The sequence below is a fragment of the Pholcus phalangioides genome, unplaced genomic scaffold (assembly GCF_987345545.1).
Source record: "Pholcus phalangioides strain wild (caught in Gottingen) unplaced genomic scaffold, Ppha-v1.0 ptg000016l_1, whole genome shotgun sequence".
In the NCBI taxonomy this organism is placed as follows: domain Eukaryota; kingdom Metazoa; phylum Arthropoda; class Arachnida; order Araneae; family Pholcidae; genus Pholcus; species Pholcus phalangioides.
In genome coordinates this window covers 10,806,069-10,828,676 of record NW_028301609.1, presented here as the reverse complement: position 1 = coordinate 10,828,676, position 22,608 = coordinate 10,806,069, and the positions used below count along the sequence as shown (strand labels likewise).

At 39.2% G+C, this 22,608-nt stretch overlaps 1 protein-coding gene across 1 annotated transcript; it reads left to right on the top strand.

Annotated features, from left to right (window-relative positions):
- The first annotated feature begins 554 nt into the window (after positions 1 to 554).
- Positions 555 to 1,823, top strand: LOC149075034 (F-box/LRR-repeat protein 6-like). Its single transcript, XM_089245995.1, has one exon. The coding sequence runs from the start codon at positions 555 to 557 to the stop codon at positions 1,821 to 1,823; it is 1,269 nt and encodes a 422-aa protein (XP_089102121.1).
- The last annotated feature ends 20,785 nt before the right edge of the window (positions 1,824 to 22,608 follow it).

Sequence of the window (22,608 nt, the reverse complement as noted above, 5' to 3'; positions counted from 1 at the left end):
GCATTCGATCTGACAGGCACAGCATGGCCAAATTCACCTCGCCTCGGCAAATTCAAATTTGTTCGGCTGGTTTTATGTCAAATGCATGGCTTTTTGCTGAAACTTTTGTGTTTTTCCTTCTATTGGCACCCCAAATAATGATGTTCATCATTTGGCAGTTGCATAAATGAACTTCACCCTTAAAGCGGTAATTAGAAATCACTAACCCCAAACAACTCGAAACTTTCTGCAACTGCTATGGAAGGACCTCCCCCTCGAACTGCGGGACCCGTTGCCACCCGTACCTATTGCACAACCCTACGGGTGGCTCTGCATCGTGCTGAACAATCCTCCTCCGAAAAAAAGTGAATTGTTTCAGACAAAATTTACCTTGTAAAGTAAAAGTAAATGTACAAAAGTAACACTGTTGTGAAAACTCCATTGTTTCTCCATGATAGATGTTTTATCCAAAATTTTCGATTTACAGACCGATCCTTCATAACAAAACAGCTCACATTCAGATACCGAGTCCTGCTTGAACTTCCTGAAGGTGTTCGGAGATTTACAGTCAAAACATGAGATCGATAATCGATTTGCCTCCAGAGCTGATGGTGGAGATTTTTTCCGAATACATGCGAACCGAAGGTCCGTGGGAATTCTTCAAGAACGTGTCCGTGGTTTGTACCCGATGGAGAGACATCTCTGCTACTCCTTCGTTGTGGGAAGAGATCAGCTTCAGAAAACTGCTCTGGAACTTCGACCATTTGCTCAGGTTAGGAAGAAAAGGACTTCTTTCCTTTACTCGATCACTGGATTTGTGTACCGATTGCGTGAATCAGGACGATACCAGCAAAATTCGCGAAGTTCGTCCTAAACTGAAGCCCGAAGACTTCGTTAGACTGGTTCCGCATTGCCACAACCTGGAGGAACTCGACATTACGAGGAACATGATCTCTCGACCCGTGATGGAGCTCCTGACGAACGAGTGGCCAGACATCAATCGATTGATTATGGATTGCGTCACCGATTCTAATCCCGACTATGAGTTTGAATATCCTCCTAATAGTCTCATGACATTGCACCCGAGCACATTAGATCCGGTATTCAACAACTGGGGGCAGAAACTGAAGCATCTAAGCTTGAACCGATGCCACTTCCCTCGTACTAATGACCTGATTTCGAAAGTGGCCGATTTCTGCCCATCCCTCGAAGAATTCCATTTCTATCAAGTGCGCTGCGGTGACGATTTGCAATGTTATTATAATCAAGATAAATTCCGATGTCCGATCGACAAACTTCAAAATTTATGCCCCAAGCTTCGAGTTCTGGAACTCGAAGATTGTAACTTCGATTTTCAGGATGGTGTGAACGTGACGGGGTTTAGGGAAATGAGGAAATTTACAGCAAATAATTGCTCATACAATGGCCTGCGTGTCAGCCAGGTACTACAGAATTCTACTGAACTGGAGCACCTGCAAATCGATCAAGGACTTGAAGACATACACTACATCCCATCCGAAAAACTGAAAGTCCTCAACGTCTCATACAAGACAGGTTCGCTGGAAAATGCGACCAAAAAGTGGAAGTATACTCTGAGAGAGATTTCAATCAATGCACTAAATGGTGATGACCTCTCTGGTATCCTGGAAACTTTCCTACAGAATAACCAGGATCCATTGTTAGAGGAATTGTCCCTTGGTAGATCTACGGTGGAACTACCAGTTTTGAAGAGGTTCGTGCGGGTCTGTCGGAAACTCAGATATCTATTAGTCAAACTAGATGAAAACTTTATAACGTTGTTTGAGAACCGAGAGCAAGTTGAGCAAGTTCTCGGCTTGCCATGAGTCTGACTTTTGCTTCTGTGTGAAAAAAGAAAAGACGACAAGATATATAGAAGTCCATCAAATGTATGCTTTTTAATCATGAGCTATAAATAGCATATATAACTGGGCCCTAAAAAATAATGTTTCCACATAGTAAATGCTTCAAGTATGTTCAATGAGGTAATAAATGATCGTGTATGCGTTTCGTTGCTGCAAAGTTATCATTTTTCAGGGCTACATTTCAAACTTCCCATTCGATCTAACAACGTGCCGCGGGCCACTTGAGTGATGTGGAGCTGCACTGAGGGTCACTTAAGAAGTTCGTACGCAAGAAAGGGTAGTGGAGGAAATCACGGAAATTTTATTTTGCGTACGCCTCTCTGCACTTAAGTACTTTGGAAATGTACCGCGTGCTAATAAGTGAGCGAGGAATATGGCAGTTAATTTTTTACAAATTCAAGTTTGACATCACGGGTTATGACTCTGAGAGCCACATTTGGCCCGTAGGCCATAGGTTTAGTACGTATGTTTTAGAGATTCGAATCTGCGTACGTGTGTGTGTGTATGTATTGACAAAAGTATTCGCACACACATACACACAATAGTTCAACAACACAGAAATCAATTCTATTTTATCTATTTGTTACGGTAAATATGATAAATAGGTTTATTATGCATAATAAAAAATCTAATTTAACACATTTACCGTAACATATACATTCAGTACAGAAGGAAAAGAAAAAGCAAGTAAAAGACTTAAAACCCTCTGGTTCACCCCAAAAACGTATTGAAAGCTTTTCCCCTCCCAAAAGATACGGATACAGATGGGTGCTGTTTGCATATTTTTAACTGAAATAACACAAATTTTTTCAGCACCAAAAAAATGACACCAACAAGGAATCAACTTTTCCTTGATTAAAAAAACCCCGTATTATTGTACTTATACAGGGTGATTCCATAACTATCCTTTGCCGCATTTTACTGACGAAACGTTGATCCTACTTTCTGTAAGGCATCGTTTTTTGTTGTTGTTGCTTTATCTTCTGAAAAACATTCACTCATCTAATCTATAAATTCCTTGAATAATCTTTAAAAGGTTTTTATAAAGATTCCTTTAATAATCTTGGTTGATGCTCACGTCTAAAGGCTGCAAAATAGCCGTTAGTCTACCGGGTGTAAAAGCCAACGATTTTTTTTACATTGGCTTTAACATTATCGGTTCTGCGTTGGTTTACGGAAAATTCACCGACCAACAATTCGCTGCTGGGAAAATTCACAGACTGACAATTCATCGACAACAGTTCAATGCGAGTCATTTAGCGAGGGAGTGAGCGATTGAGTTACTGAGTCTGTGAGCGAGTCAGTTATTGAGTCAATAAGCGAGTAAGTTAGTCCGTGAGTGAGTGAGCGAGCGAGCGACCTACTGAGTCCATGAGCGAGTTAGCGAGTGAGTAAGGGACCGAGCTACTGAATCCGTGAGTGAGTGACCGAGCTACTGAATCCGTGAGTGAGTGAGCGAGCGAGCGAGCTACTGAGTCCATGAGCGAGTTAGTGAGTGAGTAAGTGACCGAGCTACTGAATCCGTGAGTGAGTGAGCGAGCGAGCGAGCTACTGAGTCCATGAGCGAGTTAGTGAGTGAGTAAGTGACCGAGCTACTGAATCCGTGAGTGAGTGACCGAGCTACTGAATCAGTGAGTGAGTGACCGAGCTACTGAATCCGTGAGTGAGTGACCGAGCTACTGAATCCGTGAGTGAGTGACCGAGCTACTGAATCCGTGAGTGAGTGAGCGAGCGAGCGAGCTACTGAGTCCATGAGCGAGTTAGTGAGTGAGTAAGTGACCGAGCTACTGAATCCGTGAGTGAGTGACCGAGCTACTGAATCAGTGAGTGAGTGACCGAGCTACTGAATCAGTGAGTAAGTGAGCGAGCGAGCGAGCGAGCTACTGAGTCCATGAGCGAGTTAGTGAGTGAGTAAGTGACCGAGCTACTGAATCCGTGAGTGAGTGAGCTACTGAGGGGGGTGAGTGATCTAGTGAGTGATCCTAAAGATAATGGCGGAAAGTTTTAATAATGACTTTATAATGACTCCCTCGCTAACTGACTCGTAACGAACTGTTGTCGGTGAACTGTTAGTCGGTGAATTTTCCAGACACGTCTGTGGGGGTTTGAACACAGCTGCAGAAATTACTCTATCGGTTAGTGACGTCATCTAAAGTAGTCCAACGACGGATATACACGAGTATGTACGGTATGCCTTTAGGGTCAACGGTTCGTCAGTAATTTGCAGCAACGGGAATTACGGAATCACCATAACAGCATTTTGTAGCGAAATAGCATTTTGTAAAATAACAAATTGAGAAAAATAAATTGTTGTAATGGGTTTTTTGACCATTTATATATATTTCCCATGTATATTCAAATATACACTGGACCACATAGAGCAAGCATCTTCAACCCGTTACTCGCGTTAATCACTACGGTGCACTTGACTCGCGAGCGAGCACTTGATCAACGCGTTTTAATTAAACGCTCTGTACAAACTGCATTTAAGTGTTGAAATCATACTGATCTCATCCATCGGTAAAGCTTCCCTTAAGGGTGCTCTTCTTTTGATGGAGGCGTACAGGCAGTGCTCGCGACCATAAAAAGGTTGAAGACCTCTGCCGTAGAGGGTTAAATATGCCTCTGGTTAGTTGACTGATTACTTGGCTCAAATTTATACTCGAAAGATTCCAAGGCGTTAAAACAAAATGCGACCTGCAGTGGTGTTAAAGACCTGCACCTGAACCCAAGCCCTACTGACTGATTGATTTGAAGGCCAACCAAGAACCTGCAATGTTTAATAGCGCTTCTTTATATCTAGGAAAAAAAACAGATTTCTAGCTTCTCCCCCATCCAACTAGAATCCGCCAGAACATACACTCCCAAAGCATTGACGCCATTCAAGTACATCATACCTAAGGTCCCGGATTTGAACAGTATCAATCATTCCCTCGACATTTCCGTATTTTTCGAGTAAATCCATTAATTTTTATCTCTTTGTTTTTCCAGCGAATGACGGCCGTGATAGGAAATGTTACAAAAAAACCCCCATTTATACATAGATTTTTTTACCTAGATTGGAAAAAACATGGAGTGATTTGTTAGAGAGGAGTACCCAGGGTCGAGCCCCCGAGAACCTTATGCACTTAATAACATTACTAGATGTCTCAGAGCGGGTCCCGTTTTTATCTTATCTTTCTTTGGTCACGACAAATGAAGGAGGTCCTCGTCTCTTGTCCCAGAGACATTTTTAAGGGCACTAAATAAAAGAAAAAAATGAACATGGCCTCTCTTATCTATTACTGTAAGAGCCTAGGTTTCGGGCCCCTCCTCCCGGTGAATGGCGGGGCCCATTGTTCTTCTATCGAGCGAGCCAAAAAAAAAAAAAACGAAAGGTGACATTTCTCATGAATTATTGATTTGGGTTCTTATAACCGCCATTTTTTTTTTCTTCTTCTCTTCTCACTCCACGGAAGTCTATATTTTCATGTTAATTCATACCAGTGAAATTTACATGAAAATGGCATTGATTCGTGTCATGCCATTTCATGAGGTCATAGAAAAAAAATATAATAATACTAAATAAAATAAAAATAACACATAAAATATAGTGAAACCTCGATAAGTCGTCATTCAAGTTTTCCGACAAATTATGACGGCTTAAGCGGAGTGACGACTTAAACGAAGTGTCGTCAGTTTAAATGTTTATAAATTGAAAGTATTATTGTAAATTTAAAATAATACATCATTTATCAACATATGAATTTAAATTACAATACTAATAAAATTTATAGATAATAAAGGAAAGAGAAACTAATTTTTTCTAAGTTTTTAAGCATTTCGTATTCAATTTACAGAATTAGGGGCTGTTCAAGTCAGCAAATTTTTAGCCATTTTTGACCACCTCCTTGTCAGCAGAAGTCCTTTTGTGTCCAGAAGAAGTAATTTGTGACTCGCATATAAGCTTTTTTTTGTGTGTGTGTGAGTGATTTTCGGGATCGGGTTTGCGATATTTGCTGAGGAATGTGAACTATTTTTCCATTTGGGAATGTTTTTTGGGATTTTTATGGGGCAGTGATTTAATTCTCAAACGGTATGACGAGGAACTGTAAGGTGTTGTGAGGTCAGCCAGGGACGCCATGGGATTTTTGCGGGAATACAATCACATTCGTGGGGATCAACTGGTTATTTAAGGAATTATCGGTAAAGGTTTTTGTTAGCGGCTGTTCAAGTATTACTCAGCAAATTTTTAGCCATTTTTAAGCCCCTCCCCCCTTGTCAGCAAAACTCTGATTCCTCCCCCGTCCCTTGGCAGCAAGCTTTACCTCAGTGGTTCTCAACAGGTGCTCCGCGGGCTCCTTGTGCACGCTCCAGGGGTTCCGCGGCCACTTCAGGAAAATAAAAAAAACCCAGTAAAATTAAAAAAAAAATAATTATAAATATTTTTAAACAGTAAAAATAAATCAGTAACTTTGGTAATTAATTAAGAAATGGGCCTACGGGGCTCCGCCATCGAATTTTTTTACTAAAAAGGGATCCGCGAGTCAAAAATTTTGAGAACCGCTGCCCTACCTCATAATGCATATTGGTAGGATCAGAGACGTACGCATGCTGAGGGGGGGGGGGGCATCAAAAATTTACTTTTTTTATGCAAAAAGTATTTTTAAAAAGAATTAAAATTTCGAAATAAAATCCCTTTATAATGTTATTGTAATTAATTTCTGTTAACTTCAATGCTATTTGAAGTTGTTGCCCTGTCTCTCCTGATGCCAATAAAAAAAAAATTCCTCATTGCCAACTGCGATGTTCACTGAGATATTCGAATTCAAAAAAAAGGAGGAAAGTTGGAGGAAAAATAGTGTTGAATACGGATAAACCGTTTGATCCGCATTTAATGCTCTTTTTTTTCCCACCTTTGCTCCGTTTTTCTAATTCGAATATTTCAGTGAATAGTACACAGTTGGCAATGAGGAATTTTTTTTAATTGGCATCAGGAGAGACAGGGCAACAACTTTCTAGTTGGATTTTTGGGCTCACGGGATGGTATAAAAAGTTGACATTTTTATTTTGGCAACTATGCAAGTCCTTGCAACATTTATGACATATTTGAGTACCACAAGTTGTTTCGAAACTTTTTCTAATTGGAACTATACCTCTAAGACAGCGGATCTCAACCGGTGCTCCGCGGAGCCCCCCTTGGCGTCTTTGTGCACTCTCTAGGGGCTCCGCGGCCACTCGAGGAAAATAAAAAAAACAGTGAAATTTAAAAAAACAATTATAAATATTTTTAAATGGTAAAAATAAATCAGCAACTTGATGAATAATTAAAAAGTTGGTCTACGGGGCTCTACCATAGAGTTTTTTTACTTAAAAGGGCTCCGCTAGTCAAAAAAGGTCGAGAACCGCTGCTCCAGGATCATAGGTTCGCCAGTAAAAATACCATAACCCCCTGTTTACTATGCACCCTGTATATTTGAATTTCTCACCAATTTTTTTTGTTCTTGCGAGTGTCTAGTGAGACATCGGTATTTTGCACTATCTCAGATTTTTTAACACATTTTTGTAATTTTTTGCAGGTAAAATGCCGCCACAATACCCTCTATAACAGCGTTTCTCAAACTTTTTGAGTCCAGTTAACAGTAAAATTTGTGGAACATTTCGACGGACCACTATGAGTAGGGTTGCCACATGACCCGTACTTTAGGAGACATTCCTATATTTTTGGTTTGGTCCGACTATTTTATACAAATGTCCCGTCTTATCAACGAAGCTTGTTCCAATTTGTTATCTTCACTAAGATTGTAAAAAATAGCTGATTTTCATAACTTATAAAATATTATGATAATTATTGTGTGACTAGAGAAATACAAATATCTATCTCACGTATTTATCATATTCAACGTTTTCTCCGGTTAATGAATTTCAATTCGCAGCGACTTTTAGTAGCTCTTCATTTGAATCCTATGCGATTTTTCAGTAATTTTAGCGATGATTGGTCATTTTGCCGTCTTATTGGCAACATTTTTGGCGGAAATCGCCGATGTCCCATATTTTGCCGTATTCAAGACCCCCGATTTTCCGTATTTTGCATCAATGAAATGTGATCGACCCGTTTTAATGTACTTCTACGTGAAATAAATTTTTTGTTTGCTACGATTCGTAATAACCCTTAATTGCAGTAATAACTGGCAATTTTATTGAGGTCTGCATGTTTCAGCGACAATTTGCGATATCCCGAATTTACTATGAAATGATCGATGAAATTTGGCCACCCGAAGTATGGGGATTTAATTTTTCGTATTTGAAAAGATATTGCTAATATACTAGAAGGATATTAGCAATATCGTTTTTCACAATTGAATAACTTTTCATTCAATAAGAATTAAGTTATCAAGTCTGTTGCGGGCCACAGGTTGAGAAACGCTGCTCTAAAAGTGTTAATGTAGTTGCTGTAAAGCTATTCTTTGTATAGTACACAAAAGTGTCGAGCGGTAAACTACTTTAAAACAGCTAACTGAATTTTATTCATCAAACCAGCCAATTAAAACCTTTTGCTGCCAGCAAACACTCATAAATACACTTTATAGTAGTACTAACAACGCCAATTCAGAACAGATCGCAACAATGCTACTACTACTACTTAACCCTCCGAGGATCACAGAAGTTTCACAAAATGGTTTGAAAAAAAACACTTCACCTTCAACAAAATGTTTTCAAAAGTGGCCAGCTAGAAAATGCTTTCCCCCCTTTCGCTCCGCAGGACATCGAGCAAGGGGTGCTAGGGATTTGACTGAAGTGGCATTTGTGTAACGCCCACTTAATGCCTCTATTCTTTACGCTGAACAATAGTGCACCTCTGGATTTTTGTCGAACCTGCTCAATCGTTCTGACAGAGTAGAGAGTTACTTACTCGTTCCGGTTTAATTATTCAGAAATATAGATGAGGGAAATATGCTGAAAAATTTGTATTTTAGGTGTTCTGCATATGAGATAATTTATAATTTAGGTGTTAAAAAAATAAAGGAGGAAAAGTGTGTATAGATCTTGAACGTATAATTTATGTTTGATTTTTTTTTTAGATCATCAATCTATTTTAGGGCTTCTTATCGCATCGGCTTCAGAAATGGGTCGTACAAATTCATCTGAATTATAAATATACCTTATATTTGCTGTTCCACTAATTTCACAAATAATGAAAATCGAACATTTTGTTTGTATAGGTGTGTACAAACTTTTTTATAGGCGTTTGTATTGTTATTTAATATAGGCACTTTCAGATTCAAAATATAACTCTTCTAAAGTTGATCATTCTGTTGGATTTGTGTTACGGCTAAAAAAAGTAAAAAAAAATTTTTAGTTCGGCGTTTCTCAACCTTTCTGAACCCAAGGACCACTAAAATGTCTCATACAATTTTTCGGACCACATGTGTCCCCTATTACGGGACATCCTGTAATCTTTGTTCCGATTATTTTTTTTATACAATTTGTTCCGTTTTTTTCAACGAGGCTTTATTTAAATTTGTAAATTTACTGAAGTCGTGAATGCGCAAACACGCATTCATGTTGCAAGGGGTACTATAGTTATTAAAATATAAAATTTAACTTTCTATACGGACATACTATGCCCAAAAATCCAACTAGAAAGTTGTTGCCCTGACTCTTCTTATGATGTCAAAAAATTCCCCGTTTCTAAGTGGAATATTCACTGAGATATTCGAATTAGAAAAATTAGGGAAAAATAGCACTGGAATGTGGGTAAACTGTTTTACCACGTGGAAACGTGGAATTGGTTTTTGTTGGCTGCAGTAGAGAGACAGACAGGGTACAACTTTTTAATTTGATTTTCGGGCACAGGGTGTCCGTATAAAAATTAATGTGTTTTATTTTAGTAACTAACAACCCTTTGAAACATGAATGACGTATCTGAGTAATGCTCGCTGATTGGATACTTTTTCTAATTGGGAATTATGCCTCTAGTGACAACGTTCACCAGTAAAATGCCGTGTATACCGCTATCTGTGCCCCCCCCCCCGTATACATTTTATGGTAAATGCGAAAAATTCGGTTATTATGCATAATTCCAGTCCATTTTGACAAATTCGTTAAATTTTCCGAATTTATCACATTTACCGGTGATAAATAGACAAATACCGATGTTCAAGACAAAGAGTCAAACAGTCCGACTCTTTGTCTTGAACAGCGAGTAACTCCAGCTATAAAGATTATTTTGACTTTCCACTATTTGTCTCTGCTACTGAAGAAGGAACTTCATACAGTTCCGAAACGAATCTAGCTGTTGTTCTATTTTAATTTTTGGTATGCTCACGTTGTTATCCCTAGTATATTGTCTCACCCAAAAGGTAATTCCAACATTCTAAAGGTAACGATAGCTAACATTACAAGATTGGTAATAATTTATATGTTTTTATCATTATAACATTATTTTCGTTTAATTCAATTCCTCCCATCAAGTACGGAAAAAAACTGATAAGTGGTTGAATTTGGGGATATTTCTGCATGATTTGTTCCATATTTATGTTATCAACAACATTCGGGAATTATGCGTAATCACTGATAAAAGTGATAAATGTAGGAAAATTAATTTACTTTATACCGACGCGATTGTTGATTACGCATAATAACTGGCGATTATGGGTAATCACTGATTTTTCATATTTACTGCAACATATACACATGAGTTCATACCATTCTCACAAAATGAATTTTGATAGCTTTTCAATGAAGTATTTTCTGTAACATACAGATGTGGGGTAAACGAAGTCTTGAAAATTATAATGAATATAAGAAAGACACCTGAAGTATCAATTATTAAATTTGTGAATTGAACCGATAGTAGAAAAATAAAAAAAATTAGAAAAAGTCCCCTTAAAAATACAGTAGGCTACAAAAATACAGTAAAATGTTCCGCATTGCAAGGCATTGAGAACTAGCGGCACATTTGCAATATTAATAATATTCTCGCATATTTCTCGAGGATTTCTTGCATTAAGTTTGCACCAGTCCATATTACATCATTTATGTCTTCCTCTTACGACTCGGAAACGGATGATTTAGAAGATTCATTTTCTGAGCTTGATAAAAGCTCTTCTCTGTCGCTCAATTTTTTTTACTTTGTTTCAATATTGTCGCAAATGAAAATGAAGGTGATGAAGCAGTCAATTGGTAATCGGCAACTGAATAACCGTTTTTGAGATGGTTTCTTATCAGGAAAGAAACAATTTTAGCTAACAATAAAAGGAGTTGAAAAAAAAAAGAATTCCAACTCTCTCACTGTGGAAGAGGATTTAGAGGGGGAAGGAAAATCTTTATTTCTTTCACTTGCTGGTACTGACGTTAAGTGTCTTTCAAACTTGCTAGTACAATGAATTGGAATGTATTTTGTACAGATAATACGGAGTATTTATCTGTATTTTAAGAATGGTCTACTTATCCCGTATCTCTGCTCATGACTATGTGCAAGATTACAAGAAAAATAAATCTGAGATCAAAGGATCCACATATTGACCCTTTGTCACCGATGTTCAAATGATGAGAGAGAGAATTTTTTTTCAAAAGGAATTTCTCTATCACGAACGAAAAACTCCTTCTTTACGGTCACTCTCTTTTACGGTTGCTGTTTTGTTCCGCAGGGTGTCCGCAAGAGAGGGGATTCACACTGTATTTCATTCATAAGAGGATGCAGGCGCTTCGAACGAGGGGGGGGGGGATTTTCCTCCTCCACTCCCGCCTATGATAATAGATTTATTTTTGGGGAAACGGAGGGCGGTAGGGGCAAAGGGGCAGGGAGGCTGGGCCCGTGCACCGACCCCCCCCCCCCAAGCCCATTAAAAATTAGGAAAATTATACAGTGAAACTCCTCTAAGACAACAGGTTGGCCGCTGATCGCATACAGAGGTGGCCGCGAAATAGGGGTTATTTTTGTATTATGTCTATGGAGCCTATTTTCTGTTAAGAGAAAAACTTGCCGCAAAGGTAAGTTGGCCAGAGAATAGGGTTGGCCGCCTATGAAAGTTTCACTAGATTTATGTAAAAAAAATTGAAATATCAAAAGAAAATATTCTTTATATATTTACCAATTTCTGTTAATATAAATGCTTTTCGAAGGGTAGTAACTCAGAATTTCTCAGGAAGAAAATTTTTGTGCCCCCCCCCCCCGAAGTCTTTTATGCCTCTCCCAAAAGTTGTTCCTGCGTACGCCACTCGGTAGAGGCGACCAGTCCCCCGTTTCCGCTCATGATTTTATTGCTCTGCTATAGGTATTTAATTTTCAATTGCAACACACAATTATTGAAAGGTTGCATAAAATTTCTATGATAAACACAACGTTTAATAAAAATTGGCGACATTGATAAATTGACAGAATGAAATATGCTACAGTCTATCAAGGCCTTTTAGAAGGAAATCTGTTTCCCTTTGTTGACGGGAATTATCTGATATCCAAGAATGCTTCTATTCCACTGCTGAGTTCCTAATACCTCCCCAACCCAAAGTAGTCTTCGTGATAATCCTCGAAGAAAACCGATGTCAAACAACACTCAATTGTTCATTTGTGTTCGTCTACGTATGAGTATTTGTGTTATCAATGTGTAGGAAGGTACATGCGCCGCGCAACTCTTCTTTTCCCGTGTCCTTTTAGTTTAGAGATCTTCGAGTGAGGGGCAGTCTGAAAGATTAAAAATGGAGAAAGGAAAGGGGCGTATGACATGGCAGTATTAGTGTCCGGTGCAATACAAAAGATATGGGGGAAGGAACTGGTTTTCTCCGACGCAGATGTGCGTTCCTGGCACTTTCGAAACCATTTTTGGTGAACGCATATGTGAGTTGCTGCCCCTTTTGGTACACTAGAGTTTTGACTCACATATGCGTCGCGGCCCCTCAGCTGGTTAACCGTTCTCATGAACCTCATACACATTCCTCTACGGGATTTCTAACGAATTGGTACATAGTGGAATATGTGGCTCCTAACGCATTTATGTCTTCAGAATTGTGATTGTTCGGTGTTCTTGTCGGTACTGCCATCTGCCTTCCGTATTTTGAAGTACAGATGGCAAATACTGGAATTTTCATGTTGTGTAAGAATCGCGCGTGTTGTAGGTCTGCATGCTCTCTGCGGAGAGATGCCAACAGCATAAATTTGGCTGTGACTGATGATGATGATGCTACCTCTCGATGAAACGATAACCCCCCCCCCCCCACAACGATATTTTGTCTTGGTCCGTAGACTATCATTATATCGAGGTTTTACTGTAATTAGAGTGGATTTTTTTAATGAGCTAAGATGAAATTAAGGGTAAAATACACAGTTTATCCCTGACCTTAATGTCATTTATAGACAGATGAAATTTTGTTTAGCACAGCTGAATAGTTTTTATAACTTGAATTTTATTTCCAATTCCCTCAATTCAAAGCGCTTTTTATAAATCTTTAATTTCAAAAATATTAATTTCTAAATCTGTAAAATTTTTCAGCAGATCCTAAAAATTGACATCGACAAGGAATCAACTATTTCCTGATGTAAAAAAAAAATTACACTTATCAAGCCGAATTTTGGACTGAAATGTCACTGTTCCGGATAATTTCCTCTCACGAGCACTCAAGATCGCAAAGCACGAAGCGATTCGAAGGAAATCACAGAACAGCTGTTTCCATGTATTTACAAGCAGATATTTTGACGAAACACGCTAAAAACAGACAGCGACTTCTCTAACATACCCAGAGAGAGAGAGATATCTCGTCTTCTCAAGAAACTCCACAAAACTGTTAGTTCCGTTCTGGCGGCACCACTATTTTGGCAAAAGAAACCTTCCAGAACAATCTCCACGATTCTCTCGTGATCTTGAAACTTATCTTGGCGCTATGACATCGCCAAATCATCGGGTCTGTCACCAGACTCGCCAAGTTTGTAGTTAATTTGGCGCGATTTACAGAGAAATGCGATAATGGTTATTTACAGGCGAAAAATGACATTATAAAATCATAGTTTCCCAAACTTTGCCTTCCATAGCCCCTTTCATCAGTAATTTTTTTTCCTCTCATCGCCCCCGCCCCCCCTAACTCAAGTGAACCCATAGGATCCTATGTTAGTCTTCTATCACCCCCTGGGCCATTCCATCGCCCACCAGGGGGCGATATTGCTCACTCTGGGAAACACTGATAAATGATAAATTAGGACTATTTACACAATTTTCGAAACAAGTAAAAGATGAACTACCTAAAATACCAAAAAAATTGAGTAAAGAAATTGATTTTATAGGTTTTGTGGTCATATATTTGCATTACATATTCAAATATACACGGAATCCTAGACGGTTAAGAATAATATTTAAGAATTCACAATCTTTATTTTGTTGTAATTATTACGAATGCCTGAAAAGATCTTTTTCGTTTTTATTTAACTTCAAAAATGAAATGTAAATTTTATGAATGATTTTCTTCCACAATTGATGAGGTCTAATTCCTTCAAGTTACGGACATCGTGATATGATCAATATTAACGAAAGTCATTGGGAAAGAAAATCATTTGTAATATTAAACGATTGAACTCTACTGAAAAACGTGCTATTTAGAAATAAAAAGCTCATGTTAAACTTCGAAAAATAAATTATTCATCGAAAGTGATTTGTTTTGAAAACTTGTTTCTCGTGATTAACTTTGGAGATAATTTTTTATGACTATCAATCTTTAATGATGTTGCGTAAAATTTTTTGTTGTAAAAATCTCTTGAATTTTATAACAAAGGTCTTTAACAACAGGGACTACTACAACAGGGTCAACAAACAGGTCTTTAACTTGACATTTTAATAAATGATCTAAAATTGTTAGAGAGATAATTTTACACAAATTGATTAAATTTTAATCGTAAAAAAAATTGTCTTGTTGACGATTTCAAGATTTGTTTTGTATGATGATGATTATGATGATGATTACGATTATGATGATGATTATGATGATGATTATGATTATGATGATGATTAGGATGTATGAATGTCTGAATATTTTGAAATACATTTTCTTATTTTATATGTTATTTCTAATACAGATTGCCAAATGACCAATAATTCATTTTTTGGTTTTTTTTTGTACAGTAAAAGTTCGATAGAAAGAGTACGGTTTATAACTAGAATCTCGCTTATAACAAGTTATTTTCCAGTTATTGTAGAATAGCTAATGTTAAAGATGCAATATTCGGTTATAGCGAGTTGAAAATTAGGAAGCAGTAATGTCAGAAAAAAAAATTTCTTCTCAAAAATGCCAGTTTTTCCTTGTCTGTCTTCGAAAATTAAAGATGATGACTTCTAATCACAGCACGTGCTCCTCACAAAAGTTACTCTGAGTTACTTCTAACAAAGAATGGACACAGTAAAGTCAAAATTTTTAACGCCCCCCTTTTCCCATTTAAGAGACTCTTAACCATACGCATGAGGATACGTGATGATTTTATTCGATTTCGTTTCTCTCAGTGACTAAGTGATCACGAGATCAGAATTTACAGTTCAGCCCTTTGAGCTGCGGTGGTGGTCGAGTGGTCGTAGTGACGGACTCGCATCACGAGAACCCGGTTTCGAACCTCACCGTCGGCACAGTGGTGGTCGGCTGAAGTTGGTTTTTTTGTGGTTTCCAACTTCGAGGCACAAATGTGAGCCTGTGTCCCCGTTTAAAAAGTCCCGCCGCAGAGAGCAACAGGCGTACAACTGTCCGTGGTTCCCAACTTCGAGGCGCAAATGCGAGCCGATCTCCCTGTTAAAAAAACTCTCGCCACAGAAAGCAACAGACCTACAAACAGTACAAATATTCAATCCCTACACTTCAGTTCTGAAATACAAATGGCAGCGCTGAAAAATCAAGCACAACACTAGATACGCACTCAGACTGTTAGGTACACACACTTACCTCACCGGCACAACTCACTAGGTAGTAAATTGGCCACCTGAGATGTGCTAGGTTTGAAGAGGAAAAAAAGGCCTATAACGGTATACTATTCAATCATTCCACTTTGTGCATAGTTAGAAAAACTGATGGCAGATGGCAGCACTACACACAACAAACATTACACAGAAAAAAACATAAACGAACTCGATTCAGGCTTCATAGAAAAAAAACACAATTTTTTTTTGTAAAATAGTATGAAATTGAATCATCAAGTTACAAATACAAATTTCTTTTCTGTTGCTCGAACTGCGTCATTGTCAAGGCGGTTGAAGTCGTTTCCGAATGACTGAGAAAATCGTGCAAAGAAAAGAAAAACTTTTCTAAATATAACCAATTTCAAGAAAAATGTTGACGAGTAGTCCATAGACATCAATATAATGATTGAGAATTTTAGTTGTTGGTCAACGAAATCGCTTCGATAATACGAAATTTCATGCAAAAAATGTCTTTCTCTCAGAATCAACTGCTGCGAGACCGAAAATCAATTTCGTGAACATTTCACTATAATCAATTTCGAATGAGCCCATCTTCTTCAAACTAAGTTATTGTATTGAAATAATCTAAAAGACATTTTTTTGTAATGCAGATAAAGCAGCAATTTCCCACAATTTTATGACCCGACAGAGCAAAAAAAAATTGAAAATTCTCTTTTACCGAACAATTTTCGTCGTGATTGTAAACTGTCGTTATAACGAACTTCTACTGTATTTCTTTGAAACAGAAATTAATACATGCGCCGCATCGGTGAAAGCACCGTGAGCCGGTTCAAAATTTTGAAAACGCGAGACCCGCTTCAGAAAGAAGATTTGCAGCACATTACGATGTCCGACAGTAAGAAGAAACTTAACCACGCCCATGACAGGTGGTATTCTACTATCAGACTAGCCACGCGCCCTCTTGCGGAGGAAATTCACAGGTCAATAATAACTAATACCTGCTACTCATGGCCCCACAAAGGGGGGGGGGGGAGGCTGACAGGGCGCTAGCCCTGGATCCCGGAACAGTTTTCATCATTTTTTGCTTTTTCACGCTATAAATTAACTATAGAAGGGGCCCGTGAAAAGTCTGACCGGGGCCCGCAAAAGATTCCAGCCTGGGGGCCCCTCTCCAGGATGTGGGGGCCATGCTACTACTGAATCGAAATAAATCATACGTAAAAATCAGAGGCGTATTTACGGTTTTGCCGAGTGTGGGGCTGCACGAACTTTGCCACCCTTCTCCATTTTTTGACCATTCATTCCTCGAATTTTATCCCGCTTGGTACTCACCCTTGTAAATACGTCCGCGTCTCCAAGCCATTCTTTTGGTTACTCGCATATACTTGCACAAGCTCTAGGTCACTCTTTTGGTCATTCACATGTTTGCACATGCTTTACGACGTATGTGTGTGTGTGTGTGGGCCGCTTACTGAGTACTCATCACCGAGTACTTACTGAGGTTACTCACCTGGTTCATTGCTCTCTAGGTCACTCTCATACTAAAAAACTCTCTAGGTCACCTTTTTTGATCAGCCACATGCTTGCACACGCTCTAGGTCGCTCTTTTGATCACTCACTAACCTGGTGTCCTCGCTTAAGTCACTCCTTTGATCATTCAGATGTTCACACTCTCTCTCTAGGTCACTCTTTTGGTCATTCACATACTTGCAAACGCTTTAGGTTACTCTTTCAATCTCTAAAAAAAATTTTTTTGCGGCTCTTCTTTAATTATAACAATTTTCTTCGCAACTCCATCCTCAAATTTGCCTCCTCACCGAACTTGTCGCCCCTGGGCTATAGTCCGCTAAGCGCCCCCCTGTAAATACGCCACTGGTAAAGAATACGAAAACCGAACCGAGAAACACTCGGTGGATAAGGCTATCTCCGGTTAAGAGACAATAACTCCGGTCGAGTTGAAATAACAATAATCGAAAATAGCCACGAGTTATTAAGCAGTACTTTTAACAACCATTTAATACTCGTAAAACGATCATCATTACGATCATTTCTATTATCTCCGTATCGTTTTTTTTTTTTAAAACAATTTTTCATTACTATTATTATTATTATTTACAGGTTTATATAGACATGTCGGCCATTATAACAACAACGTTTCTTTCATTAGCCGATCCCTTCTTTATTTTATTCTCTTACAGTTTCGGTCACGTCCTATGGCGATACACACGTTTTCCCACAGACGTTCAAACAACAAACGCACGTTCGTCAAATAACATGATCCTTTTATGAGAGAAAAAGAAATGGCTATCGGTGGAGAAAACAAAAACAAAAAATTGGCAGCCTTTTATCATTACATACACATGATGCTCGTGTTAGTATCTTCCCACTCTATTTAAAGATGTTGCTTTGCTGCTGGACTTGAGCAATTCTTTTCCCTCGATAGCGAATGGTTCCTGGTTGGTGGTCAGAAAACGTTTTTATCGGCCGTGTTTAGAGACCTTTTTAATCATTGCCTTCTGCGATCAATGAATCTTAACCATGAGGCGGTCATTTCCTGATTGCGGAAGAATTCCTTTTAGACAAGGTTCCGACTTGAGTTTGGTGAAAAAATTTCGGAATGTGGAACCGTGGACCAGAGCAATTTTTTCGGCTTAAAATGTTTGGTCCACATCTGCTGAAGAACCGTGATCCAAAGGAATTTTGATTTCAAACTTATGAATGTACAGTATGTCCATGAATGTAATGAAATGTCCATACCTGCTGAAGAAGTCTGGCCCCGGGAATCTTGATTCTCAGACATTTAGTGACACAGTGGAATTCCGTTTCAACGAATAGCGTTCTAGCGAAAAAAAATCTCGTTTTAACGAAAGCTTTTCTAATCCCCCCTCCCCCAGATAAGTTCACATAGGAACAATGCAGAAACCTGGAATTCTTTTGTAACGAAATTTTATTATAACGAAGTGATTTCTCCGATCTCCTGGAGTTTGTTTTAACGGAATTCGACTGTATATAACTTGATCCGCACGTATTCCCAAGAGATCCGTAAGATCTGTCCAGGGAATATGTTAGTCTTTGTCCCCACATGGAGTTTTCGTCCACATCTGCTGAAGAAATTTTGTCTTCCGCTGGAAGAACTGCGTGGTTTACGGGAAGCATTCCGAGGACGTTTAGTTCACATCTGCCGAATAACTGTGGTTCATAGGAATTTTGACTTTTAGATATTTAGTTCACATCTACTGAAGGAATGTGGTTCACAAGAATTATGGATACCAGATGTTTAGTTCACATCTTCCGAAGAACCGTTATCCAGAGGAAGTAGGACGTTAAAATGTTTAATTCATATCTGCTGGAAGAATGTAGTTAATGGGAATTATGTATCCTAGATGATTAGTTCACATCTGCTACTACTACATAATCGTACATGCAACTCGTACACATATTCCTCTGCGGAATTTTCTGACGAATCAGTACTTGCCCGAACGTGTTGTGAGTGTGCCTATGTATGTATGTGGACGTGGTCACATCTACCGAAAAACCGTGGTCCAGAGGCATTTTGGCTTTTAAATGTTAAGTACACATCTGCTGAAGAGCTGTGGTCCACAGAAAATATGACTAAGTAATATTCTTCGAAACCCCTGAAGCTACCTATATGTTCTGATAATTACCTGGAAAATATCCATGGTTTAGAAAAATTTCAAAATAACCACGTTCCAAAGCAGCGTCTCTTAACCAAGAGTCCGCAGAGAGCTTGGGGGTCGTTGGAGAGGTTTCGGGGGGGGGGGGGCATGAATCAGGGCTGCCATTACCAGATGCAGGGCCTGGTGCGAAAATTATAGCGGGCCCTTTAGCCCCTATGTTTTTCTTCTGTGAGAGAATGGAATCGAAAAAATTCAGTAAATGAAAACCATGAGAATTCAGAATATATATATACACTGCTGGCCACCCAAATTGCAACACCAAGAAAGACAAGAGATATCGCAACAATATTTATTTTGTAGATAACATGTTGACAAAGCATCAAATGATTAAATTTATAGACTTCTGTGAAGTGTGGTTCCTGCCAAAATCAGTAGCCAGAGTAGCCACCATTGTTGGAGATCACCGCTGCCACACGCCTCGGCATTGATTCAAAGAGAATTTGGATGTGTTCTTGGGGTACAGCAGACCAAGCAGCTTCCACGCGTTGCCAAAGTTGATCTGGTGTGGCAGCTGGGGATGTAATCTGGGTCAATCGTTGAGCAGCCATGGACCACATGTTTTCTATCGGCGAAAGATCCGGAGAACAAGCTGGCCAGGGAAGCAATTCAATCTGCCGATTGACGAAGAACCTTTGGACAATGCGTGCCACGTGTGGTCGCACATTATCCTGTTGAAATATGGCTGTGGGCAAGCCCTGAAGGAAAGGAAGGACAACTGGCTCCAACAACTCGGAGATGTAGCGCTGGCTTTTTAAAGTACCGGCAATGCGTACTAGAGGAGTGCGAGAGTGATATCCAATACCGCCCCATACCATAATACCCGGTGCAGGACCAGTGTGGCGGTGCATAACGCAGCTGTTCAGCATCCTCTCTCCACGGTGTGTCCAGACTCGAATCCGACCATCGTGGTGTTGCAGACAGAAGCGTGACTCGTCAGTAAAGACAATTTCATTCCATTGTGCCGTCCACATCCTTCTTTCATCGCATCATTGGCGGCGGAGACATCTGTGGTTCTGCTTCAAGGGTAGGCGAAGCAATGGACGTCTTGCGGACAGACCACTCTGCTGTAAACGACGTCGAATGGTACGCGCAGACACTGGATGATGCGGTACAGACTGAATGTGCTGTGCTATGGTTCGTGATGTGGCTGAGCGATCCGTCACTGCCATACGCACAATACGCCTGTCATCACGTGAAGTGGTGCACTGAGGTGGATGCGATCGAACACGTCGGTCCGTCGTACCCTCCTGCATCCAACGATCACATATCCGCATTACAGTTGTTTGGTTTCGTCCAACACGACTACCGATTTCCCTGAAAGATAATCCACAATCTCGGTATGCCACTATCCTTCCTCTGTCGAACTGGGATACTTGATCAAAAGATGATCGCTGTTTTCTACGAGGCATAATTGATCGTTTTTTTGAAAAAAACACAAGAAAAACACAATTGCCGTACTTCAAATCGTCGAAATCTCCAAGCCTTAAATAGCGCTTTTAAGTGGCGCCACAGGCGCGCGTGATGTGCGTCTGCGCTGAAATTCTAATCATTTGCATATCTCACCTCCGCTAATGTATGTTGTAAATTTAATATTATTTGCATGCTTCCTTCAGGGTGTTGCATTTACGGTGGCCAGCAGTGTATATATATTCACGGAAATGCGGAATTCCGAAAGTGATCAAATTTCGGAATTCCAGCATTGATGAAAATTCAGATTTCTTTTAAAGAAAACAATGTCAGATATGGTGGAAATTTAGAATTTATGAAAGGAATTATTGTTACCGTAAATGCGGGGCCCTGTGTGACCGCACGCACACCCATAAGGGTGAACTTGGATGAGAAAACAATCAATAGCTTTCACATAGTTATATGCTTAATATTATTTAGTAAAGGAATTCATATACTTCATGTTATTGGCAAAAGGAGTCCCTGGCATTCGTCTTATTGACACTTAAAGTCCGTGGAGCAGCACAAAGGGGTCAAGAACCCGCGTTCTAGAACTTTTGAAATAATATCCATATCCTGTACATTATTTTTATTTCTCGCGGAAGCCTAAGCGATGTTGGCTGATTTCGGCTGAGGAAAAATTCGATTTTTCAAATCCTAGTAAAGCCGGGATTACACTGTAAAAGTTTGATAAAAGATCTTTTACGAAACTTGGAACGAATGTAACCAATAGGCTTATTTGTTATTTTTTCAAGTTTTGGGAAAGATCTTTTATCAAACTTTCATCGTGTAATCCCGGCCTAAGAAGCATTTTATGGCGAAACGTCATAAAATAACGTTAACACATCTGTAACGGACTGATACTGGTGAGTGTTTAGAGAAGTGATATCACAACAAACAAGGCCTGTTGGATACGTTATAAAGTGTCCAAAAAGCTCTTATACTGAAGCTTATCTCAAAGCTCTCGACTGATCAAACAAATGTCAGCGATAAGAACCTCCATAGAAAAAAAAAAGAGACGTTACTCGAGAGCTTCCAGATAACAACAGTTATTAGCAACGCAGAAAGCTAATTAACATACCCAGAATAGTTCAAATATTCGTTCTAGCTGGGAGTGGCTAGTTAGTTTTTTTTACATTTTATCTTTTTTTTTCTATAACGGTAGAGACGTCGTATCTGATCTTACACGAGGCGAGAAACGTCGGTTATAACGTCTCTCACTTATTATTCGAACGATTCATGACGGCGGAGTTTTGAAGTCCGAACCCACTCTTCTTGCCCATGTCATTAATATACATTTTTTTCTATTATCATTATTATTATCATCATCATCATCATCATGATTTCAGTGAGAGAGATAATAGGGTGCCCTGGCCCTTTTCATGTCTACCTTATCGACAGGGTCTCCCCCACCTCTCTCTCTCTCGCTCCTTATCGACCCTTATTTTCGGGTGCTATGTGAACCTAATGACTAGTAATCGGTGGGTGTGGTTCCATTTTGACTTCTCGTGAGAAGAGAGAGAGAGCGCCATGATTTGCCATCCAAAAACCAAATTGAAGCCGGCAAAATAGCCCATTTTGCTCTGTCTCTGTTTTTGTTTTAATGCACTTCTTTGGTTTTTGTGAAATGGTTATTATCGTCATCTTTTTCTTTCCTCGTCCATCATTTTTTTCCCGCCGTTTATATCGCCATCTTTTGAGGAATTTGATTGGTTCTGGAAGTTAATGGACTGT